Source organism: Prunus persica, chromosome G2, assembly GCF_000346465.2.
Source record: "Prunus persica cultivar Lovell chromosome G2, Prunus_persica_NCBIv2, whole genome shotgun sequence".
Classification (NCBI taxonomy): domain Eukaryota; kingdom Viridiplantae; phylum Streptophyta; class Magnoliopsida; order Rosales; family Rosaceae; genus Prunus; species Prunus persica.
Window position 1 is genome coordinate 28982929 of NC_034010.1, and position 16983 is coordinate 28999911.

At 39.4% G+C, this 16983-nt stretch overlaps 5 protein-coding genes across 6 annotated transcripts; 4 read left to right on the forward strand and 1 right to left on the reverse strand.

The window, feature by feature from the left end:
• On the forward strand, positions 1352–3139 carry LOC18786190 (probable NADH dehydrogenase [ubiquinone] 1 alpha subcomplex subunit 5, mitochondrial). Its single transcript, XM_007218444.2, has 2 exons — positions 1352–1780; positions 2622–3139. Exons 1-2 carry the CDS (start codon positions 1468–1470, stop codon positions 2819–2821), a joined length of 513 nt encoding a protein of 170 aa, XP_007218506.1. The 5' UTR covers positions 1352–1467; the 3' UTR covers positions 2822–3139.
• LOC18785086 (pentatricopeptide repeat-containing protein At5g52850, chloroplastic) lies at positions 3076–6218 on the reverse strand. Its single transcript, XM_020558476.1, has one exon. The coding sequence runs from the start codon at positions 5928–5930 to the stop codon at positions 3231–3233; it is 2700 nt and encodes an 899-aa protein (XP_020414065.1). The 5' UTR covers positions 5931–6218; the 3' UTR covers positions 3076–3230.
• Positions 6946–10040, forward strand: LOC18787148 (protein SGT1 homolog). The gene is made up of 10 exons (XM_007218115.2): positions 6946–7240; positions 7371–7440; positions 7758–7882; positions 8073–8205; positions 8452–8548; positions 8684–8749; positions 9005–9140; positions 9238–9323; positions 9411–9515; positions 9619–10040. The coding sequence occupies exons 1-10, from the start codon at positions 7081–7083 to the stop codon at positions 9724–9726; spliced, it is 1086 nt and encodes a 361-aa protein (XP_007218177.1). The 5' UTR covers positions 6946–7080; the 3' UTR covers positions 9727–10040.
• LOC18784787 (trafficking protein particle complex subunit 1) lies at positions 10979–12945 on the forward strand. Of its 2 annotated transcripts, none has more exons than XM_007218448.2 (3): positions 10979–11460; positions 11789–11907; positions 12556–12945. In XM_007218448.2, exons 1-3 carry the CDS (start codon positions 11122–11124, stop codon positions 12605–12607), a joined length of 510 nt encoding a protein of 169 aa, XP_007218510.1. In that variant the 5' UTR covers positions 10979–11121; the 3' UTR covers positions 12608–12945. The 2 variants fall into 2 exon arrangements, with proteins under 2 accessions (XP_007218510.1, XP_020412255.1); XM_020556666.1 differs by lacking the exon at positions 12556–12945 and adding an exon at positions 12381–12545 and having other exon boundaries at positions 11002–11460.
• On the forward strand, positions 12948–15739 carry LOC18785090 (UDP-glycosyltransferase 88A1). The gene has a single exon (XM_007217884.2). The coding sequence runs from the start codon at positions 13928–13930 to the stop codon at positions 15362–15364; it is 1437 nt and encodes a 478-aa protein (XP_007217946.1). The 5' UTR covers positions 12948–13927; the 3' UTR covers positions 15365–15739.

The window sequence follows — 16983 nt, forward strand, 5'->3', positions numbered from 1 at the left end:
GATCCCCTTTTTGTCTGTTCATATAATGGGGACAAATATAGTTGGCTTCTCGGGTCAAATATTTTTTCCCCTCTCTGGATATAATTACGAGAGTGGGTCAAATCTATTTTATTCAGGGTTTTGTCTTTTACTTAATCTCGAAAAAAATTATTGTGTATGAACGAAAACATAATAAATATCCACAACAAGGGTTGGTTGCAGAAAAGAAATACTAGGTTTTAAATAGGTGAAGCAAGTTGTTGGGTTATTGTATTCGAGAAATATGAGGATGACCCTGTCAAAAACAAAACGTATAAGGTCATTCTTTTTTAATAAAATATAGGGTCTTTGTTTATTAAATATTATCTCTTACTAACCAAATTAAAGGTTTGTTAATCATTTGATTATTTTAGCTAAGCTAATATTAATTGGTTTATACTCTCAAGCCTCATTGTGGTATTCTAAATTTGTATTTGACCTCTTAGCTCAAATTTGTAGTATACAAATGGAGCCGTGATTCATCCCAAAACTTATACCTAGACTCTTTACCACCAACTTTTTACATTTTATCTCTCTTTCTCCCTCTCTTGCTCTCTCCATCTCTCCTTTTCATACAAGATTGAAAGGAAATACCAAGGAAAGAGATGACATATTTAAATTATCATTTCTTGTGCTAGATTCTCATAATAACATCATTTTTTTGTTATTAAAAAAATGGAAGCACCGTAAGAGTATATACGGATAGGATGAAATCATATGAAACCTAAAGTGAGAGTCATGAATAATAACGTAATATTCAAATAGATTCACGACATGAACCAATTAGAAAAGGAAGCCGGGACACCCAAAAGCTACACATCCAAATGACTTTGCCAACAACAAAAACTTGGCTTGGGTTTATGGGACTATGAAGTCCATGACTATGTTGTAGCAGTGGAAGCGATTTTTGTTGGGGTTATGGGCAATAACGAAGAAAACGAGAGGCCTTTGAGATTTTTGAATTTGATAGAGATTCACGAATGAGGTAAAAACCTAAACCTTAAACCACATCATTAAATATATAGCTTGTGACAAGGGGCTTATAGTTCAAGTAGTTAAAAGCATTTATTCACACACTTTAGGTTTTAAATTCAATTTTCCCTTTCCTAATATAGCATGTATAAACAAAGGAAATGGCATGTGAAAATGAGTAGCGAGTTTTGATCCATTATCAAGTTTATATGTTGTTGAGCTTTTGTCCCTACAAAACAAAAGTTAAAAAAAAAAAAAAGACGTTTATGATTAGGCCCAAAGGATATTGCAGGCCTTGAGTTGGGCTTGTGATGATGTGGCAACGCCAAATTATTATGAAACAGGATTCGGGAAACCCATCATCTCTTTCTCAAAACGGGTTTTACAGTGAGCGAGTCTGTGTCTGAGAGCTAGGTAGGAGGAGAGGACCGATACGATACAGAACTTCACATCACAGCGAGAGTGTGATACTAAAAGATGTTCCTGCGAGCGATCGGACGGCCATTAATGGCCAAGGTGAAGCAGACGACGGGGATCGTAGGGCTGGACGTGGTCCCCAATGCCAGGGAGGTCCTAATTGAGCTATACTCCAAAACCCTAAAGGAGATCCAGGCCGTTCCCGAGGACGAAGGGTACCGTAAGGCCGTCGAGAGCTTCACACGGCAGCGTCTCAAGGTCTGCCGCGAAGAAGAGGACTGGGAAGCGATCGAGAAGAAGCTTGGCTGTGGCCAGGTCGAGGAGCTCATCGAGGAGGCACGTGACGAGCTCACCCTCATCGGCAAGATGATCGGTCCGTACAATTTATTATTAGTATTATTTTTCATAATTGAGGTATTTATTTTTCTATTTCGGAAATAATGAAATTAGAAATGTTGAATTGAGTTTTGCTATTGGCATTGGTCCTAGGTCCTATAACATGCGAATTGAGCTCAAGGATCGGTTCCTGCTCAGAAATGTGGTTGTGTTTTCTAAAATGAAGTGCTTGTTTGTGGTTTCTCAGAAATGTGGTTTGTTTGGTTGATGAGAAATAGAAAACTAAAATGGAATTGGAAATTTTGGCGATTCAGTCTGGCCTCTATAGTTTTGTGATGGTGCTTTAGTTCCCCAGTTTTAGTCGTGGAAATTATGATGGAAACCTGAATAAAGGTTGTAAATTTATAGTGGTCATGTTTAGGCGGTGCTTTTGTTTACTACAATCATGAAACGAAAGGCTTCACTTGATTTTATCAGTTTCAAAGAGAATATGATTTGCTTGAGAATGACGTAATGTTGACTTGATGCATATGAAGCTGCAATTTCACTCTGTTCACTGTATATAAAGTTTAGTGTGAGCTCTATTTTGTTCACTCGGATGCATGTCAAACTCTCATTCAATTTCCAAAGTAGAAAGCTTTTATCGTGTCAACTATGATGTTTACTAGCCATTGTAGTCAATTGTTTCGATTAAGGTGGCGTCTTTAGTTCTTCGGTCTCAGTGTTTTATTGTTCAAACGTTGGAAATGATATCTTCTGTTGCCATTGTATGTATGAAGTGCTAGTTTGGGCGAAACTGATATGGTATATTATTTCCAAAGTAGCATTGAATTGTATTGTTTGTAATAGTGTGTATTCTGTGTTGTGTTGGATTGCAGAGTGGGATCCATGGGGTGTTCCTGATGATTATGAATGCGAGGTGATCGAGAATGACGCGCCTGTTCCCAAACATGTTCCTCTGCACCGACCTGGTCCTCTTCCCGAAGAGTTCTACAAGACGCTGGAGGGTCTTACTACAAACCAAGCAAAATTGGATGAGGCTAAAGCCACCTCTATTGGGTCCGAATCAAAGGAGTAACGGTCTTACTGGCATATGATCCTGGGGACTTTGGACTCCAAATTCGAATTTGAGTCTTTTTTCTTGAATTCTCCTGTTTTTTTGTTGGTGCCAGTGGGCCTGTTTGCTAGGCTGTATAAATTTTCAAGTATGGGAGGGAGGCTTGGATTTTTCAATAATCTACACTCCAAGTGTTGTTATCGTAAAGTAAAACTATGTTGTTTTCTTTATTTATGCTCGATTTCCATTGAAAATGAGTAATGTAAAAGGTTAGCTTCTACCGTTCTGAACGCTGCTTGTTTCCATCTTAAATAAAGAATTAATGTTACAAGTTTGTCACAAAACTCACAACACAAGACAATCTCATTGCCAACAGTCTAACAATCCTGCCCGCAGAATCTTCGTTATTTTCGAATGTCATTAGAGAACATCAACTATGACATACAGAGTTATGAAATATTTCGTCCTGTTGTAAACTAGCTGCAACCATGCACGAGCACTCACCCTTCTTGAAGACATGCAATCGGTTCCCGTCCCTCACAATGATCTCCCTGTCAACAAATTGAGTTACAAGCATTATAAAGTTATGGCATTCGCTGCATATACGCATGTTCTTCGATATGCGTACGGAAGCGTTTCGCGGCGTTCTGAGAAGACCAAATGCAACAGCTAGCTTCTCACTATGATAAGATGAATCTTCATAGTCCTGATACAAGTTTCCTCGGTTCTTCAACTCCGTAATAAGCGATTCTACTTTTTCATGGATTTCATTTATCTGTGGATGTGATCTATCTCCTGCATTGAATAGGTGAACCTTGTTTCTTATCTCCATCCAGCACTGCCCAGGATTCTTCTTCAATCCTCTCTCTCTCATCACCCTTCGGGTGCTCTTGGCTAAATCAGGCTGACCAGATTCTTCATACAAATTTGCAAGCAGCACATAAAAAGCTGGATCAGACGGGTCTAGTTCAATACCTTGCCTTGCCACATATTCCCCCAGAGCAATGTTTCTATGTGACTTGCAAGCACCCAATAATGTCTTATAGATTAAGGCATCTGGTTTAAAAGGCATTGTCATGATCACTTCCATGGCATCCTCTAGTCGACCGGCTCGGCCAAGGAGATCAACTAAACAGGCATAGTGATCCAGTTGTGGAGCTATCTCATGCTTTTCTCTCATTGACTGAAAATGCTCAAGACCTAATTCAACCAAACCACCATGGCTGCAAGCAAAAAGCACTAACAGGAATGTAATGGAATCAGGTTTAAATCCAGCCAGCCTCATGTCGTCGAAGGTGGAGAGAGCAGAGGAGATGTGCCCAGTTGATGCCAATCCAGATATCAATCCGTTCCATGATACAATATCTGGCTCAGAAATCCCCTTGAAAGCTCTGTAGGCATCATCCGTGCATCCACATTTCCCATAAAGGTCAACTAAGGCATTTGAAACTGATATCCCACTGGCTAAACCGGCTTTGATAGAATAGCAATGTAGTTGCCTCCCAGTTTCCATTGCTGCTAAGCCAGCTGATGAAGATAAGAAGCTTGCCATACTAAATCCATCCATTTCAACATCATCCATGTACATGCGAACTATGACATCCAGTGCCACTTCATACCGACACATCTGATTCATTCTTGTGGCCAAACATGTGTACGTGATAGCATCTCTATGGATCATGGAGGTAACTACATGCCATGCATCATCTACCATCCCCAATGCAGCATAAGCATCCACAAGAGCATTCCCAACAACTGTATCACAGCCAGCTTTAGTTTTAACTATAAGTCCATGGAGTTTCACTGTTTGACTATGAGATTTAACTGTACTGCAGGCACGAAGAATGCTGGAGAGAGTAAAGGAATTTGGCTGAACTCCTACTGCTCGCATCTCCGCAAAAGACTGAAAAGAATCTTTTTCAAAACCGTGTTCAGAAAAACCAGCAATCAAAGAAGTCCAAGTGATGACACTCGGTGAGGTTATGTCCCTAAACGCTTCCAAAGCATCTTCTGCTAGGTCGGAACATTTCATGTACATATCAACTAGTGCACCTCCTGCACAAGTATCATACTCCAAGCCAGCCTTGATTATCCGTGAATGGATCTGTTTTCCCAATTCCAGCGATAAAATTTCCGAGCTTGCCTTCAGTATGCTAGAGTATGTGAAATTATTTGGTACAATTCCAGAGAGCTCCATCTCATGCAATGCAGCAATAGCGTCCGTGACTCTCAAACTTTGTGTGAAGCCAGAAATAACAGAGGTCCACAATAACACATCATAGTCAGGTGTTTGATTTGAAACCTTAATGGCATCTTCCATCTTCTGGTATTTTGAATACATATTGACCAGGGCTGTCTTCAAGACCAGATTCAGCCTCATTCCCAATCTTATCAAATGGGCATGAAGTAATTTCCCGTAATTCAAACCGAGAGAATACGATGCAGCTAAAAGTTTCACAAAAGTGAACTCATTTGGATGAACCCCAGCACATATCATATCCATGTAATGGGCTAGAGCCTGACTGAATTTCTCAGCTTGGACTAATGAAGAGATGATTGTTGTCCAAGAAATAGTGTCCCGATTGTCCATGTTTTTAAATATCTTACAAGCCTCATCAGTGAAACCACACTTGGCATACAAATCAATCATAGTGCTGCCAAGATATTGGTTTGACTCAAACCCAAGCTTTATCACATATGCATGAATTCGAGTCCCGTAATCAAAATCTCCCAACAATGAGCACGACCGGAGGACACTTGAGAGTGTAAACTCATTGGGGCACTGCCCAGAAATGCTCATCGAATCGAAGAATTCGAGCGCCTCATCATACCGTCCGTTCCTGACATAAGCAGACAGCATGCCAGTCCAGGACACAACATCCCTGTCAGGCATTTCATCGAAGAAGTGGCGTGCAGGTTCAACTCCAAAGCATTTTGCATACAAAGACAGCAAATTGTTGCTCAAGTAGAGGTCTTCCTGAAGACCCAGTTTAGTAATTGGACTATGAACACAGACACCCTCTTTCAGGGCCCGTGAGTTGCATAATGAAAGAACCCGAAGGCATGTTTCTTTGGAACAGTTTACTTGAGTTGTGTTGATAACGAACTTGGTGACTGTCGGTAGAGACATAAAAACCTTTTTCTTATCGAAGTTTTACTGTGGTATTTGGAGCAGTTCCTTCCAACTCCGCGGACTCGTGGAAGCTTCCTTTCTCTATGGTCTCTCCAGTGATGCCTATATGATGGAAGCTTCCACGAAGCTATATCTAGAAGAAACTCATCTCCTTGTTTTCGTTATGTATTGTGATGCATTCACATTAACACTTGCTCGGAATAAACAAAAGTAGAAACCTCGAAGAACCAAAGAAAAGTACAAGAACTTGCCTTCCTGTTGTGTTTTTTCCTCTGGTACAGATACTTTCCCCACTAAGCAAGATAAACAAAATTGTTTCCGTTGAAATAAATCTAAACTTAAGAGGATCTCTGTAGAGATAAAGCAAAATGTGCTTGTGATTAAATTTTCATAAATCCGTTAAAATATTGTTAATGAATTAAAATCCTAAAGTGAATATCAGTTCGCATATAATATAAAGTAGTAAAAATAACATTTTTATAGAAACTTTGAAATAATATCTATTTCACCCAACACTTCAAATATTAATAAAATTTCCTTTTTTTTTTTTTGGAAACCTTTTTTATTTGGAAACCTTAAATATTTCAAGTTTAGGTATTTTTTTTAGAACAAGTAATAGTCTAAATTATAGTGTAAGGAGATTTTTCAGACACACACAATTATAATATCGTAGGAATTCGAACTTGAAATTTCTAGTCTGCAAGTTAATGTCATTTTTCACTTAACTAAACTCTATTGGTCTCTATTAAATATTTTATATTAATAATGAATTATATATTTCTAATCCCAACTGTTAAATTATATATATATTTCATATTAAATTTACCGACACAACTTAACTTCAATCCTCTTAATTTCCATTACTACTTCCGTAATTTCTAGATTTTTTTGGGCACTTGGGCATAATAAGCCTAAACAACATCGTATTTCCGTGGTAGACTTTGACAAGTCTTTCCCTCTTCTATTCTAATTTGTATTGTACGATTAGAGTGTGTATATACAATATATTTTGCTCTCTTATTTTTGCCACCTCAAGTCAAATCTTATTCTCAATCCCCTCTACTTTTTCTAGACTCTTCCATCTCCCTTCCCTCTCCCTTCCCTCTCCTTCTCCTCCTTCTCTCAGAGTCAGTCACCGTGCTTTGCCATGGCTTCCGATCTCGAAAAGAGGGCCAAGGAGGCGTTCATCGACGACCACTTCGACTTGGCCGTTGAACTCTACACCCAGGCCATCGCTCACAACCCTCAAAACGCCGAGCTCTACTCAGACCGTGCCCAGGCCAACATCAAATCCAATAATCTCACTGGTACTTCCTTCTATTAGTTTCTTGTTTGGTTCACAAAAAGCCCAGGAAAAGGAAAATAGTTAAAACCCAGAATTGATTGGATTTGATATGGTTTCTCTAATTAATTCTCTATTGTGGGGTTTTTTTTCAGAGGCTGTTTCGGATGCAAACAAGGCAATTGAGTTGGACTCATCATTGTCTAAAGCGTACTTGCGCAAAGGGTGAGTGCGATTGCACAAACCAGACCCATAATTATGTTTGTTGTTTCTTTGTGCGCACCTATTTATATTGTAAACTCTGAAGGGTTTTGTTTGAAATTCTTGGATCGTAATTGCAACATCACATGCAAGTTTACTTTTTTATTGTTGATTTCAACTGAAAAACTGACTGGGTATTGTTGAAGTCCTTGGGGGCTTCCCCTTGCTATCAGTTATGTTCTGGACTGAATACATGCCAATGTAAATGTCATGGCTCATTGGTCTCTTGTTTCCTATCTGTAAAACTTACGATCTTTCTTCTTTTCCATTTTTGGTTACAGAATTGCCTGCTTCAAGCTTGAGGAATATCAGACTGCAAAGGCAGCCCTGGAAATTGGTGCTTCTTTGGCGCCAGAAGAGACCAGATTTGTCAAATTGATAAAAGACTGCGATGAGAAAATTGCAGGTGTGTTTTTTTGCTTTTATGGAAATGGTCGACCTTTTTCATTTTCACAATAAGATGTTTTTACCTTTGTTATATAATGATTTTGTTCTGGAAAGGAAATATCTAAGGAAATCACTATACAAGAAATTACTCTGTTGCATCTTGGTGACCTGCCTTTTGTCTTATTGATGACTAATTCATGTTCAATCAGAGGAAACCGGTGTTTTACCAGACCTTTCATTGGAAAAAACCAGTACAGAGGATGTTATATCTACAAAAGATGTTCAGCCTGTGAGTGATCCTACCAATCAGTTGACTGTAGCATTTGTCAAACCAAAATACAGGTTAGTCCAACTTTTTGTTGAGCTTGGCAGGATGAGAGATTAATTTAATTGCTGTTAAGGATTTTAGTCTTCTTCCTATCAATTTTTTTTTTCTTCTTTCTCTACTGTCTATATTGTGGAGATGTGAAGCTCCATAAAATATATGCATCCTTGGATAATACCCTTTCTGTTCTTTATGAGAATCCATTTTGTCAGAGAAAACCCCTAGTTACTAAGATACATGATTTGGTGAAAATATTTACACAGGCATGAATTCTACCAGAAGCCAGACGAAGTGGTGGTGACTATATTTGCCAAGGGCATACCAGCCAAAGATGTTCATATTGACTTTGGTGAACAAATAGTATGTATCACATTGATCTAATATTTGTTTTATTAATTTTTCTTATTGATTTTATAGTTGTCTGTATCTTAAAGAAAATTTTGTCTGCATCTTTGTATACAAGATTTATGAATTGGTTTTATTGGCTGTTTCCAGCTAAGTGTTCGCATTGATGTTGCTGGTGAGGATCCATATCATTTTCAGCCTCGCTTATTTGGAAAGGTATTGCACCAATTTTATGTTTATGAGGAATTTTTTTTTTGTTAACCAGGACATATAGTGAATTTAAGAACGCATGCACGTCCTTTCCATTTTCCCCTTATTTTTTCTCTAATTTTTGAAGTGAGTGGAGCAGAGTGTCTTTTGCATTTAATCTAGGAGTTTGCTAGTTTTATATATGGATGACAGAAGGCATCCATTCACGCCGTACATTTGTGGATGAGAAAATAACAATGGGGTTTGGTATTTTGCAAACAGATAATACCTAAAAAGTGCAGATATGAAGTTTTGTCCACCAAAGTTGAAATTCGCCTGGCAAAAGCTGATCCATTACACTGGACATCTCTTGAATTCAGCAAGGATAACTCTGTTGTGCCAAGGGTTAGTGTGCCAGGTGGGTTAATATTTTGGTAAACCACTTTTTCTGTAAAATAGAATGCATCCCTTTTCGCTTGGGAAAATAGTTGCTAAAAAGATGCAACTGCCTACAGTTATTGGAGAGCAAAGGCCATCTTACCCATCCTCAAAACCAAAAGTGGTAGACTGGGATAAGCTTGAAGCCGAAGTGAAGAAGGAGGTTTGCTTGTAACCTAGTTAGTTGATTTGGCATTAACTTTTGCAAGTCTCAGTGCATGACCACCTACTCTGTATGTTGTGGTTTCAGGAAAAAGAAGAGAAGCTTGATGGTGATGCGGCTTTGAACAAATTTTTCCAGGACATATATAAGGATGCTGATGAGGACACTAGAAGGGCCATGAGAAAATCTTTTGTAAGACTTTTGCCTGTCTAGTCTTTGATACCAGTCGTAGAATGCATATGAATTGTGGTCACATTTACTTGTACGTTGCATCCTAATGTTTTTGTTTGTACAGGTGGAGTCGAATGGGACAGTGCTTTCGACAAACTGGAAAGAAGTGGGAAACAAGAAGGTTGAGGGAAGTGCTCCAGATGGCATGGAGATGAAGAAATGGGAGTACTAATAAGACTGTTGCACCTAGTAGTTGGATATGATATGCCTGTAACTTATTTGGGAGTTTGTGATTTTGTTCGGTAGACTATATAATTAGTTTTCCAAGTCGTCTGGCACTCGGGCTGTTTGGATGTTTGTTTTTCATTTTTTCCTTCCTCTTTTGAAATCAACAAGAATTTGTTTATTTTCCCTTCATGTGTATTCCCCCCCTCTGCCGTGTTAAGCAGGTGCTTTTGTAAACGCAAAACTGATACCTGTCGATCGATCTCTTGTGGACAATTTTTAGTGTTTAATACATTATTATTATTACGTTTGTGGTGATCATATTCCATTACCGAGTTCTGCTGCAACTCTTTGCACTCAACTCATGCATGGAATTATATTTTGTTTTCTTTGAGGAAAGTTGAATTACACTTTTGGTTATCAATCATATATATATATATATATATATATATTTGTCAGGAAAGTTATCAATCATATAGTTCATCATCTAAGCTGGTGATTTCTTTTCATCTGGAAAACAAATATTTTTATGTTGTAAAATAACTGGGATATGTGCGAATATTGAGCTGCACGTAAAGTAGATGAGACACAGTATTTAACGAGGTTCGGCTATGCCTACGTCTCCGGAGAGCAGCAGTAGTAACTTTTCCACTATGTAAAATAATAGGGCTACAACTTTAGTGTTTACAATATGTATGGCTCACTCAATTTTCTCTCTTGGAGAATTTCTCTCTTGCTCTCTTTCCTCTCAACTCACTCACCCTCTTTCTTCCTTCTCTTCCTCTTCTCTAAGCTCACACTTCTCTTGATGGAGGTATCTATTTATAGGCCTAAGACATTGGTGGTTCACCTCACAATATAATTGGTAGACAACATCATTAATATTCTTCAATCAATTGGGTAGTGGTTTGGTTTGGTGGGTGTGAGTTGGCTATGTGGGCTTCACCTATTCTTCTTTACTTATTCTTCTTTACAACATTTTAGTGTTTAGTACATTCTCTAGAGAAAGGCTTTCATAATTATACACACTAGACTAGAGAGAGGGTGAATAAACAGTATGGTTGATTACTATATTATCCTTCATTTTTAAATTACCAATAAGCTAATTTCATTAGAATAAAGGATAAAATTGGTATTCTATCCTCTCTGTCTCATTTGGGCCCTTTCTTATTTCTTCGTTCTTTGGGCCTTCGGGGCCCATATAGCCCAATGTCGCCGATTTAGCTGAGTGGGCTACTAAAGTAAACCGACCTCAGTGACTGAAACGCCGCGTTTCACAATCTGATGATCTACTGGCTTGCACGGTGAGTTCGTAAAATCTGATCAATCAGTCCGATTGGATTTGGAATTTTTTGGGAATTTGAAATATTTGTAAGCAAGGAACAGCACAGCAAAGCGAGAAATGCAATTCTTCGGGGGAACGGAGATCAGCCCGTCTCTGCCGGCGTCAACGGCGTCGGGGAACAACGGCCACATGATGTACGTGTTCAACAGAAACGGCGTCTGCTTGCTCTACCGTGAATGGAACCGGCCTCTTCACACCCTGAACCAACAGCAAGACCACAAGCTCATGTTCGGCCTCCTATTCTCCCTCAAGTCCCTCACCGCCAAGATGGACCCCACCACTCCGGATAAGGCCAATCTCGGCGTCCCTCAGCTGCCAGGCCAAGGCTGTTCCTTTCACAGCTTCCGCACCAATACCTACAAGCTTACTTTCATGGAATCCCCTTCTGGCATTAAGGTTAGCTTTTTCAGTTTTCTGTCTCTTTTTATTTATTTATTTAATTAAACTTTCAGATCTTGAAATTAAGAATTATGGTTTGATTGAATATGAAATGTTTGTTGCTTCTGTTGGCAATTTTTTAGTATTAGATCTAGCGATTTAGGATCGGAAAGAAAGGCCTCTCCTCTCACTCAATTACATTCTTGAACTTGAATTTGTGCTTAGCTTAGAAATTTGGACGTGTGTGGTTGTGTTTGTGTATACCAAATTGTCATACAATTAGATTAATTCTTAATGTGCTGCTGCTGCTTTCTGACTCTTTTTCATTTTGTGTTTGTGTGTGCAGATTATCTTGGTTACTCATCCCAGGACCGGAGACTTGCGTGAATCTTTGAAGTACATTTACAACTTGTATGTGGAATATGTCGTGAAGAACCCGCTCTACACTCCTGGAACTCCAATCAGGTAACTTGTTCAGTTTCGATTATCGTAATGTAGTAAATGATCAATCTTCATAGTAAGAAGTTTCATCTCACAGGTCATAAATAGATAGTCATCCCTACTACATGTATTGATATTTCATCCCTACTCCATGGATTGATATTATCAGTTTTATAATTTTCTGCTAACACTGCGTCCCATTGGGAATGCTCAAGTGAAGAAACTTAATTTTGCAATTAGTGATAAAGAAACTGTCTCCTTGCATGTTTTGTTGCACTATAACAAGACTAATATTTGAACTAGGTTATTTCTTGTTTTAGAAGGCATGTTGATGTGTGTCATCTTACTGTTATTAGTATTTTGTGAACTCTGTTTGTTTAGAACCTGTCTACTTTTCTTTTCCTTGCATATAAATAGGTCTATTGAATTAGTCTACTGGTGGCTTATCCATCTCTGGTACTTCATGGATACCTGATTCATTGATTTCATAATACTAGAACAAAGTTTCACGCCACTATAACTTCTCCGGGGATTGCTTCTTGTGAGATTTTGTAATACAGGGTTCAACTGTATATTCCCTGTCTGGATATGGTTATACTATACCCTTACTTTTGTAAGGTTTTCATGCAAACGAAAATAGTTTTTGAATCCCAGAGTAATGTTTCCTTGTAGGTGTGAGCTATTCAATACAGCTCTCGACCAATATGTAAGGAGCATTTCGTAGAAATCCAGTCACCATTATCATCTACTTGTTGGTTGTTTTGTAAAAGTGGATTTTAAACAAGGAAATGGAAAAGCATGCCAAGATGAGGCCACCTATGTGTGTTTCTACTTTTTTTTGGACAATGAATTTATGTCTAGGCTTATGCTTAAAAAGCAGCAACGTTCACTCTTACCCTGGCCCAAAGCCGATGGGACATGTTTGGTTCTGATTCCGCAACTTGATTTTCAGAGTTTTACAATGAGAGATGCCCTAGCATTTTGACCTGTGTGGACTTTAGGTGTTTTATGGCATCATGTAATATCCTATTTGTTTATGTTAAATTGGTTTGATGTACTCTAGAAGCATGCTCTTCCTTGGCAAATTTATAGTTTTCCAGACAATGTTGTAGGCCTTCAATGAGTCTCTTCCAAAAGAGAATGTTCATAATTCCCTTAACGAGTTCGTAGATATCTTTTGTGTCGCAAAACAATGTTTGATCTTTGTAGGAGCTGTAGAACTGGATGATACTGTTGGTAGGTGATGAATATATAACCATACATAATATATTGTATGGTCATGCGGTCCCCATAGTTTAATGAGTGTATTGCACGAAATGTCGTAATCAATCACCACTAAAATTGTGGTCTCTTTGCAATGCATAACCTTTTTTATTACCTACCAACCATTTGGGAAGGTATTTTCTTTGGAACAGTGGTCAAAACTTTTCTAGCCTGTTGTTTTTAAACATGAAAAAGACATTTACCAAATGGAAAGGACACGTCAAAGATAAAGAAGACTAAAGGAGAAAAAATCTCTTATTGTGCGGCTCGAAAAAGAAGACTAGTTCTCATAAAAAGACAAAAAAAAGAAAAAAAAAACTAGTATTTAATTTCGAATTCTCTTCTCTGTAAATTTTATTGATTTAGGGTTTGTTTGATAACCTTTTTTATTTTTTTTATTTTTTGTGCTAAAGTATTAAGGAATATGAGAGTGAGAATGAAGATAAGATTGAGAGAAATGATATAAGAAGGAGAAGTAACAAAAATGAAAATAAAAACTAAAAAGGTGAAATTTATTTGAAATTATTTTCACTCTTACTTCCTTCCCATCCTCTCCTCTCATTATGGTTATCAAATGGGATTGTTCGTATTTTTTTTCATAAAGGAAGAAAGAGAGAGAGAATGAGAGATTATTAGTAGCAAGCAAGTCATATATACGTAGAAAAATGCTAAGTTTATCACATTTTTCATAGCACATGATGAAGAATGTGATATCGCATTACTCATATACATATAAGAGCCAAGTGCAAGCACAGAGCTACACACCCACAGAGACATAGCGATGGAGGCAGCTATAGTTTTATACCCATCACCACCAATAGGCCACTTGGTCGCCATGGTAGAGCTTGGCCAGCTCATTCTCACTCGCCATCCTTCTCTCAGCATCCACATCCTCATCACCACCCCGCCCTACAGAGCCGATGACACCGCCAAATATATTGCCTCCGTCTCCACCACCAACCCCTCCCTCATCTTCCACCACCTCTCCACCGTCTCTCTCCCTCCCTCCCTCACTTCCTCCTCCAACCACGAATCCCTAACCTTGGAAATCCTCCGCCTTAACAACCCCAACGTGCGCCAAGCCCTCCTCTCCATCTCCACCAACTTCTCCGTCCGTGCTTTTGTCCTGGACTTCTTCTGCGCTATCGGGCTCTCTGTCGCTGCCGACCTCAACATCCCCGGCTACTTCTTCTTCACCTCTGGCGCTGCCTGCCTCGCCTCCTTCCTCTACTTCCCCACTCTCCACACCACCACCGACAAGAGCTTCAAAGATCTCAACGCCCTTATCGGCATCCCAGGAGTGACGCCGGTGCCTTCCTCTGATATGGCAAAGCCAATTCTTGATCGCAACGACGTGGCGTATCAATGTTTCCTAGAGAACTCAAGGCAATTCCCCAAATCAGCTGGGATTATCATAAACACGTATGAATCTCTGGAGCCCAGAGCCATCAGAGCAATCTCCGATGGGCTGTGCTTGCCAGAAAATGTTACCACGCCGCCAATCTACTGCATAGGACCGTTAATTATTGCTCACAATAAAAAAGGTGGCGGCGGCGATGATGTGTCTGAGTGTTTGACTTGGCTTGATTCACAACCAAGCGGAAGCGTGGTGTTCCTCTGTTTCGGAAGCTTGGGATTGTTTTCAAAAAAGCAGTTGCAGGAGATAGCCATTGGGTTGGAGAGGAGCGGGCAGAGGTTTCTGTGGGTGGTCCGCAACCCGCCTGCTGAAAACAACACCGGCGTTGCCATCACGGAGCAACCGGACCCGGAGTTGGAGTCTCTGCTTCCGGATGGGTTCTTGGGTAGGACCAAGAACAGGGGGCTGGTGGTGAAGTCGTGGGCCCCACAAGTGGCGGTGTTGAATCACGAGTCAGTAGGCGGGTTCGTGTGTCACTGCGGGTGGAACTCGGTGTTGGAGGCGGTATGTGCTGGGGTGCCGATTGTGGCTTGGCCGCTGTACGCGGAGCAGAGATTTAATAGGATCGTTCTGGTGGAGGAGATCAAGATTGCATTGACGATGGACGAGTCAGAGGACGGGTTTGTGAGTTGTGATGTGGTGGAGAGGCGAGTTAGAGAGTTGATGGACTCGGAGGAAGGCGACTCAGTGAGGAAGCGGACCAAGGCTCTGCAGCGGGAAGCCCATGCTGCACTGAGTGAGGGCGGGTCGTCTCGGGTCGCGTTAACGGAACTGTTTGAAAAATGGAACCAATTGGGCTAGAAAGTTCAGTTCAGATAGATATGAATATGATCCGTTACACCCTCTCTTTAGCCTTATCTCTTGTTGTAAAGCCCTCGTGATTCATGACGGGTGGGGTGGGTGTGTCGCATTCAACATGACTTCCAGCTCCAGGGAGGAATGTAACTCTGCTGCTGATATGCTTGGTTTTATTGGGATCTCCGAGATTCTGAGTCTCCATCTTTGGGACTCTCCCCATGTTGCTGTGAGACAATTAATGTTTAATGATTTGTCTAGGGTTTTTACCCGTAGATCTGTTGTTCAGTGTTTCTGTTGGGCTTTAAGCCTCCTTGTTACCAGAAAAAAAAAACAAAAAAAAACAGGTTTTGTTCAATTACACAATTTGTGTTCATGAGATTCTCTATCTCTCGCTACCGTTTTCAAATGGCTCCACCGCACGTGACGTATGCCATGACGTTAAGAAGAATGATAGGGAAGGGATGTCAAATTGTCAATAGCCCATTTGAAGTTGACGACGATGTTCTCGGTCGTTGTACATGACTTCCAGGTCAAAATCCGTGTCACTTTTTTGGTTGTTGAATGAATTACTGACTACTGAGGTATCTTATATCTGCTGTTGAAGGAATTATGTAATCTTGTACAACCGAGTGTTGAATGAATCAAGGAGTTGTTGTACACTCCATTTAGAGGAATTATATACGTGAATAAACACTTAATCAACCAGTAATGCTTGGTATTAGCCATTAATAATGGGCAGCGCAATGCAAGAGTACGTGTGACCGTTGGACATAATACGTATAAGGATAGTCTACTGAACAATTGAATTTTTATTACCAACATACAGTACACATCTATATCCATAATGCTTTTCTGTTCAAAATTTCAATTTGGTAAAGAGTACGTGTGACCGTTGGACATAATACGTATAAGGATAGTCTACTGAAAAATTGAATTTTTATTACCAACATACAGTACACATCTATATCAATATGCTTTTCTGTTCAAAATTTCAATTTGGTAAAGATGTTAGACCGACAATCGCATGCAAATGCAATGCACTCTCTTGACATTATTTTTCGCATAGGCTTTATCTAAGAAGCTCAAGGGCTGGGCCTCTGGTAGTTGGCACCTGATGGGTTTCTATATTGGGCTTTTGGATTTGGGTAATGAAATTTCTGTTGGGCTTATAAAAATAAGTAGCTTCATTCATTTTTGAAGCTGGTCAATCACCCAGAATTGTTTGGACCACAAAGCAACTTCACGGGCTACCAATCCACTTTTCATTCATACCAAGAAGAAAAATATAAACCTGCTATTTGTTCATTTTGGGAAACGTGGCCATCATCTCGAAAGAAACTATCATGCCAATTGGGATAATACTTTTTACTATTTTCAATCAATAATGTAATAATATGCATGATAATTTTTTTACGTGTTATTGTGTTATTAACTAGATCTAATAAAACAGTATCATCCCTGTTACAAATAAGTTTATTTGCATCCAATGGGCAAGGCAACGGCCGTTATATGACATTGAGAATATCCGTTTCAACAAAAAACGACAAGTTGTATTCAGTATCTAATAAAAGTGCGACGTGTTAGTTTTATGTATGGAATTGTAAATTTGATGCAAGGTTGAC

Coding starts and splice junctions, on each gene's coding strand:
- LOC18786190 (XM_007218444.2), top strand. CDS start 1,468: ATGTTCCTGCGAGCGATCGGACGGCCATTAATGGCCAAGGTGAAGCAG. Junction 1,781..2,621: donor CCTCATCGGCAAGATGATCG/GTCCGTACAATT, acceptor GTTGGATTGCAG/AGTGGGATCCATGGGGTGTT.
- LOC18785086 (XM_020558476.1), bottom strand. CDS start 5,930: ATGTCTCTACCGACAGTCACCAAGTTCGTTATCAACACAACTCAAGTA.
- LOC18785090 (XM_007217884.2), top strand. CDS start 13,928: ATGGAGGCAGCTATAGTTTTATACCCATCACCACCAATAGGCCACTTG.
- LOC18787148 (XM_007218115.2), top strand. CDS start 7,081: ATGGCTTCCGATCTCGAAAAGAGGGCCAAGGAGGCGTTCATCGACGAC. Junction 8,750..9,004: donor AGCCTCGCTTATTTGGAAAG/GTATTGCACCAA, acceptor TTTTGCAAACAG/ATAATACCTAAAAAGTGCAG. Junction 9,141..9,237: donor GCCAAGGGTTAGTGTGCCAG/GTGGGTTAATAT, acceptor AACTGCCTACAG/TTATTGGAGAGCAAAGGCCA.
- LOC18784787 (XM_020556666.1), top strand. CDS start 11,122: ATGCAATTCTTCGGGGGAACGGAGATCAGCCCGTCTCTGCCGGCGTCA. Junction 11,461..11,788: donor AATCCCCTTCTGGCATTAAG/GTTAGCTTTTTC, acceptor TTGTGTGTGCAG/ATTATCTTGGTTACTCATCC. Junction 11,908..12,380: donor ACTCCTGGAACTCCAATCAG/GTAACTTGTTCA, acceptor TCATAATACTAG/AACAAAGTTTCACGCCACTA.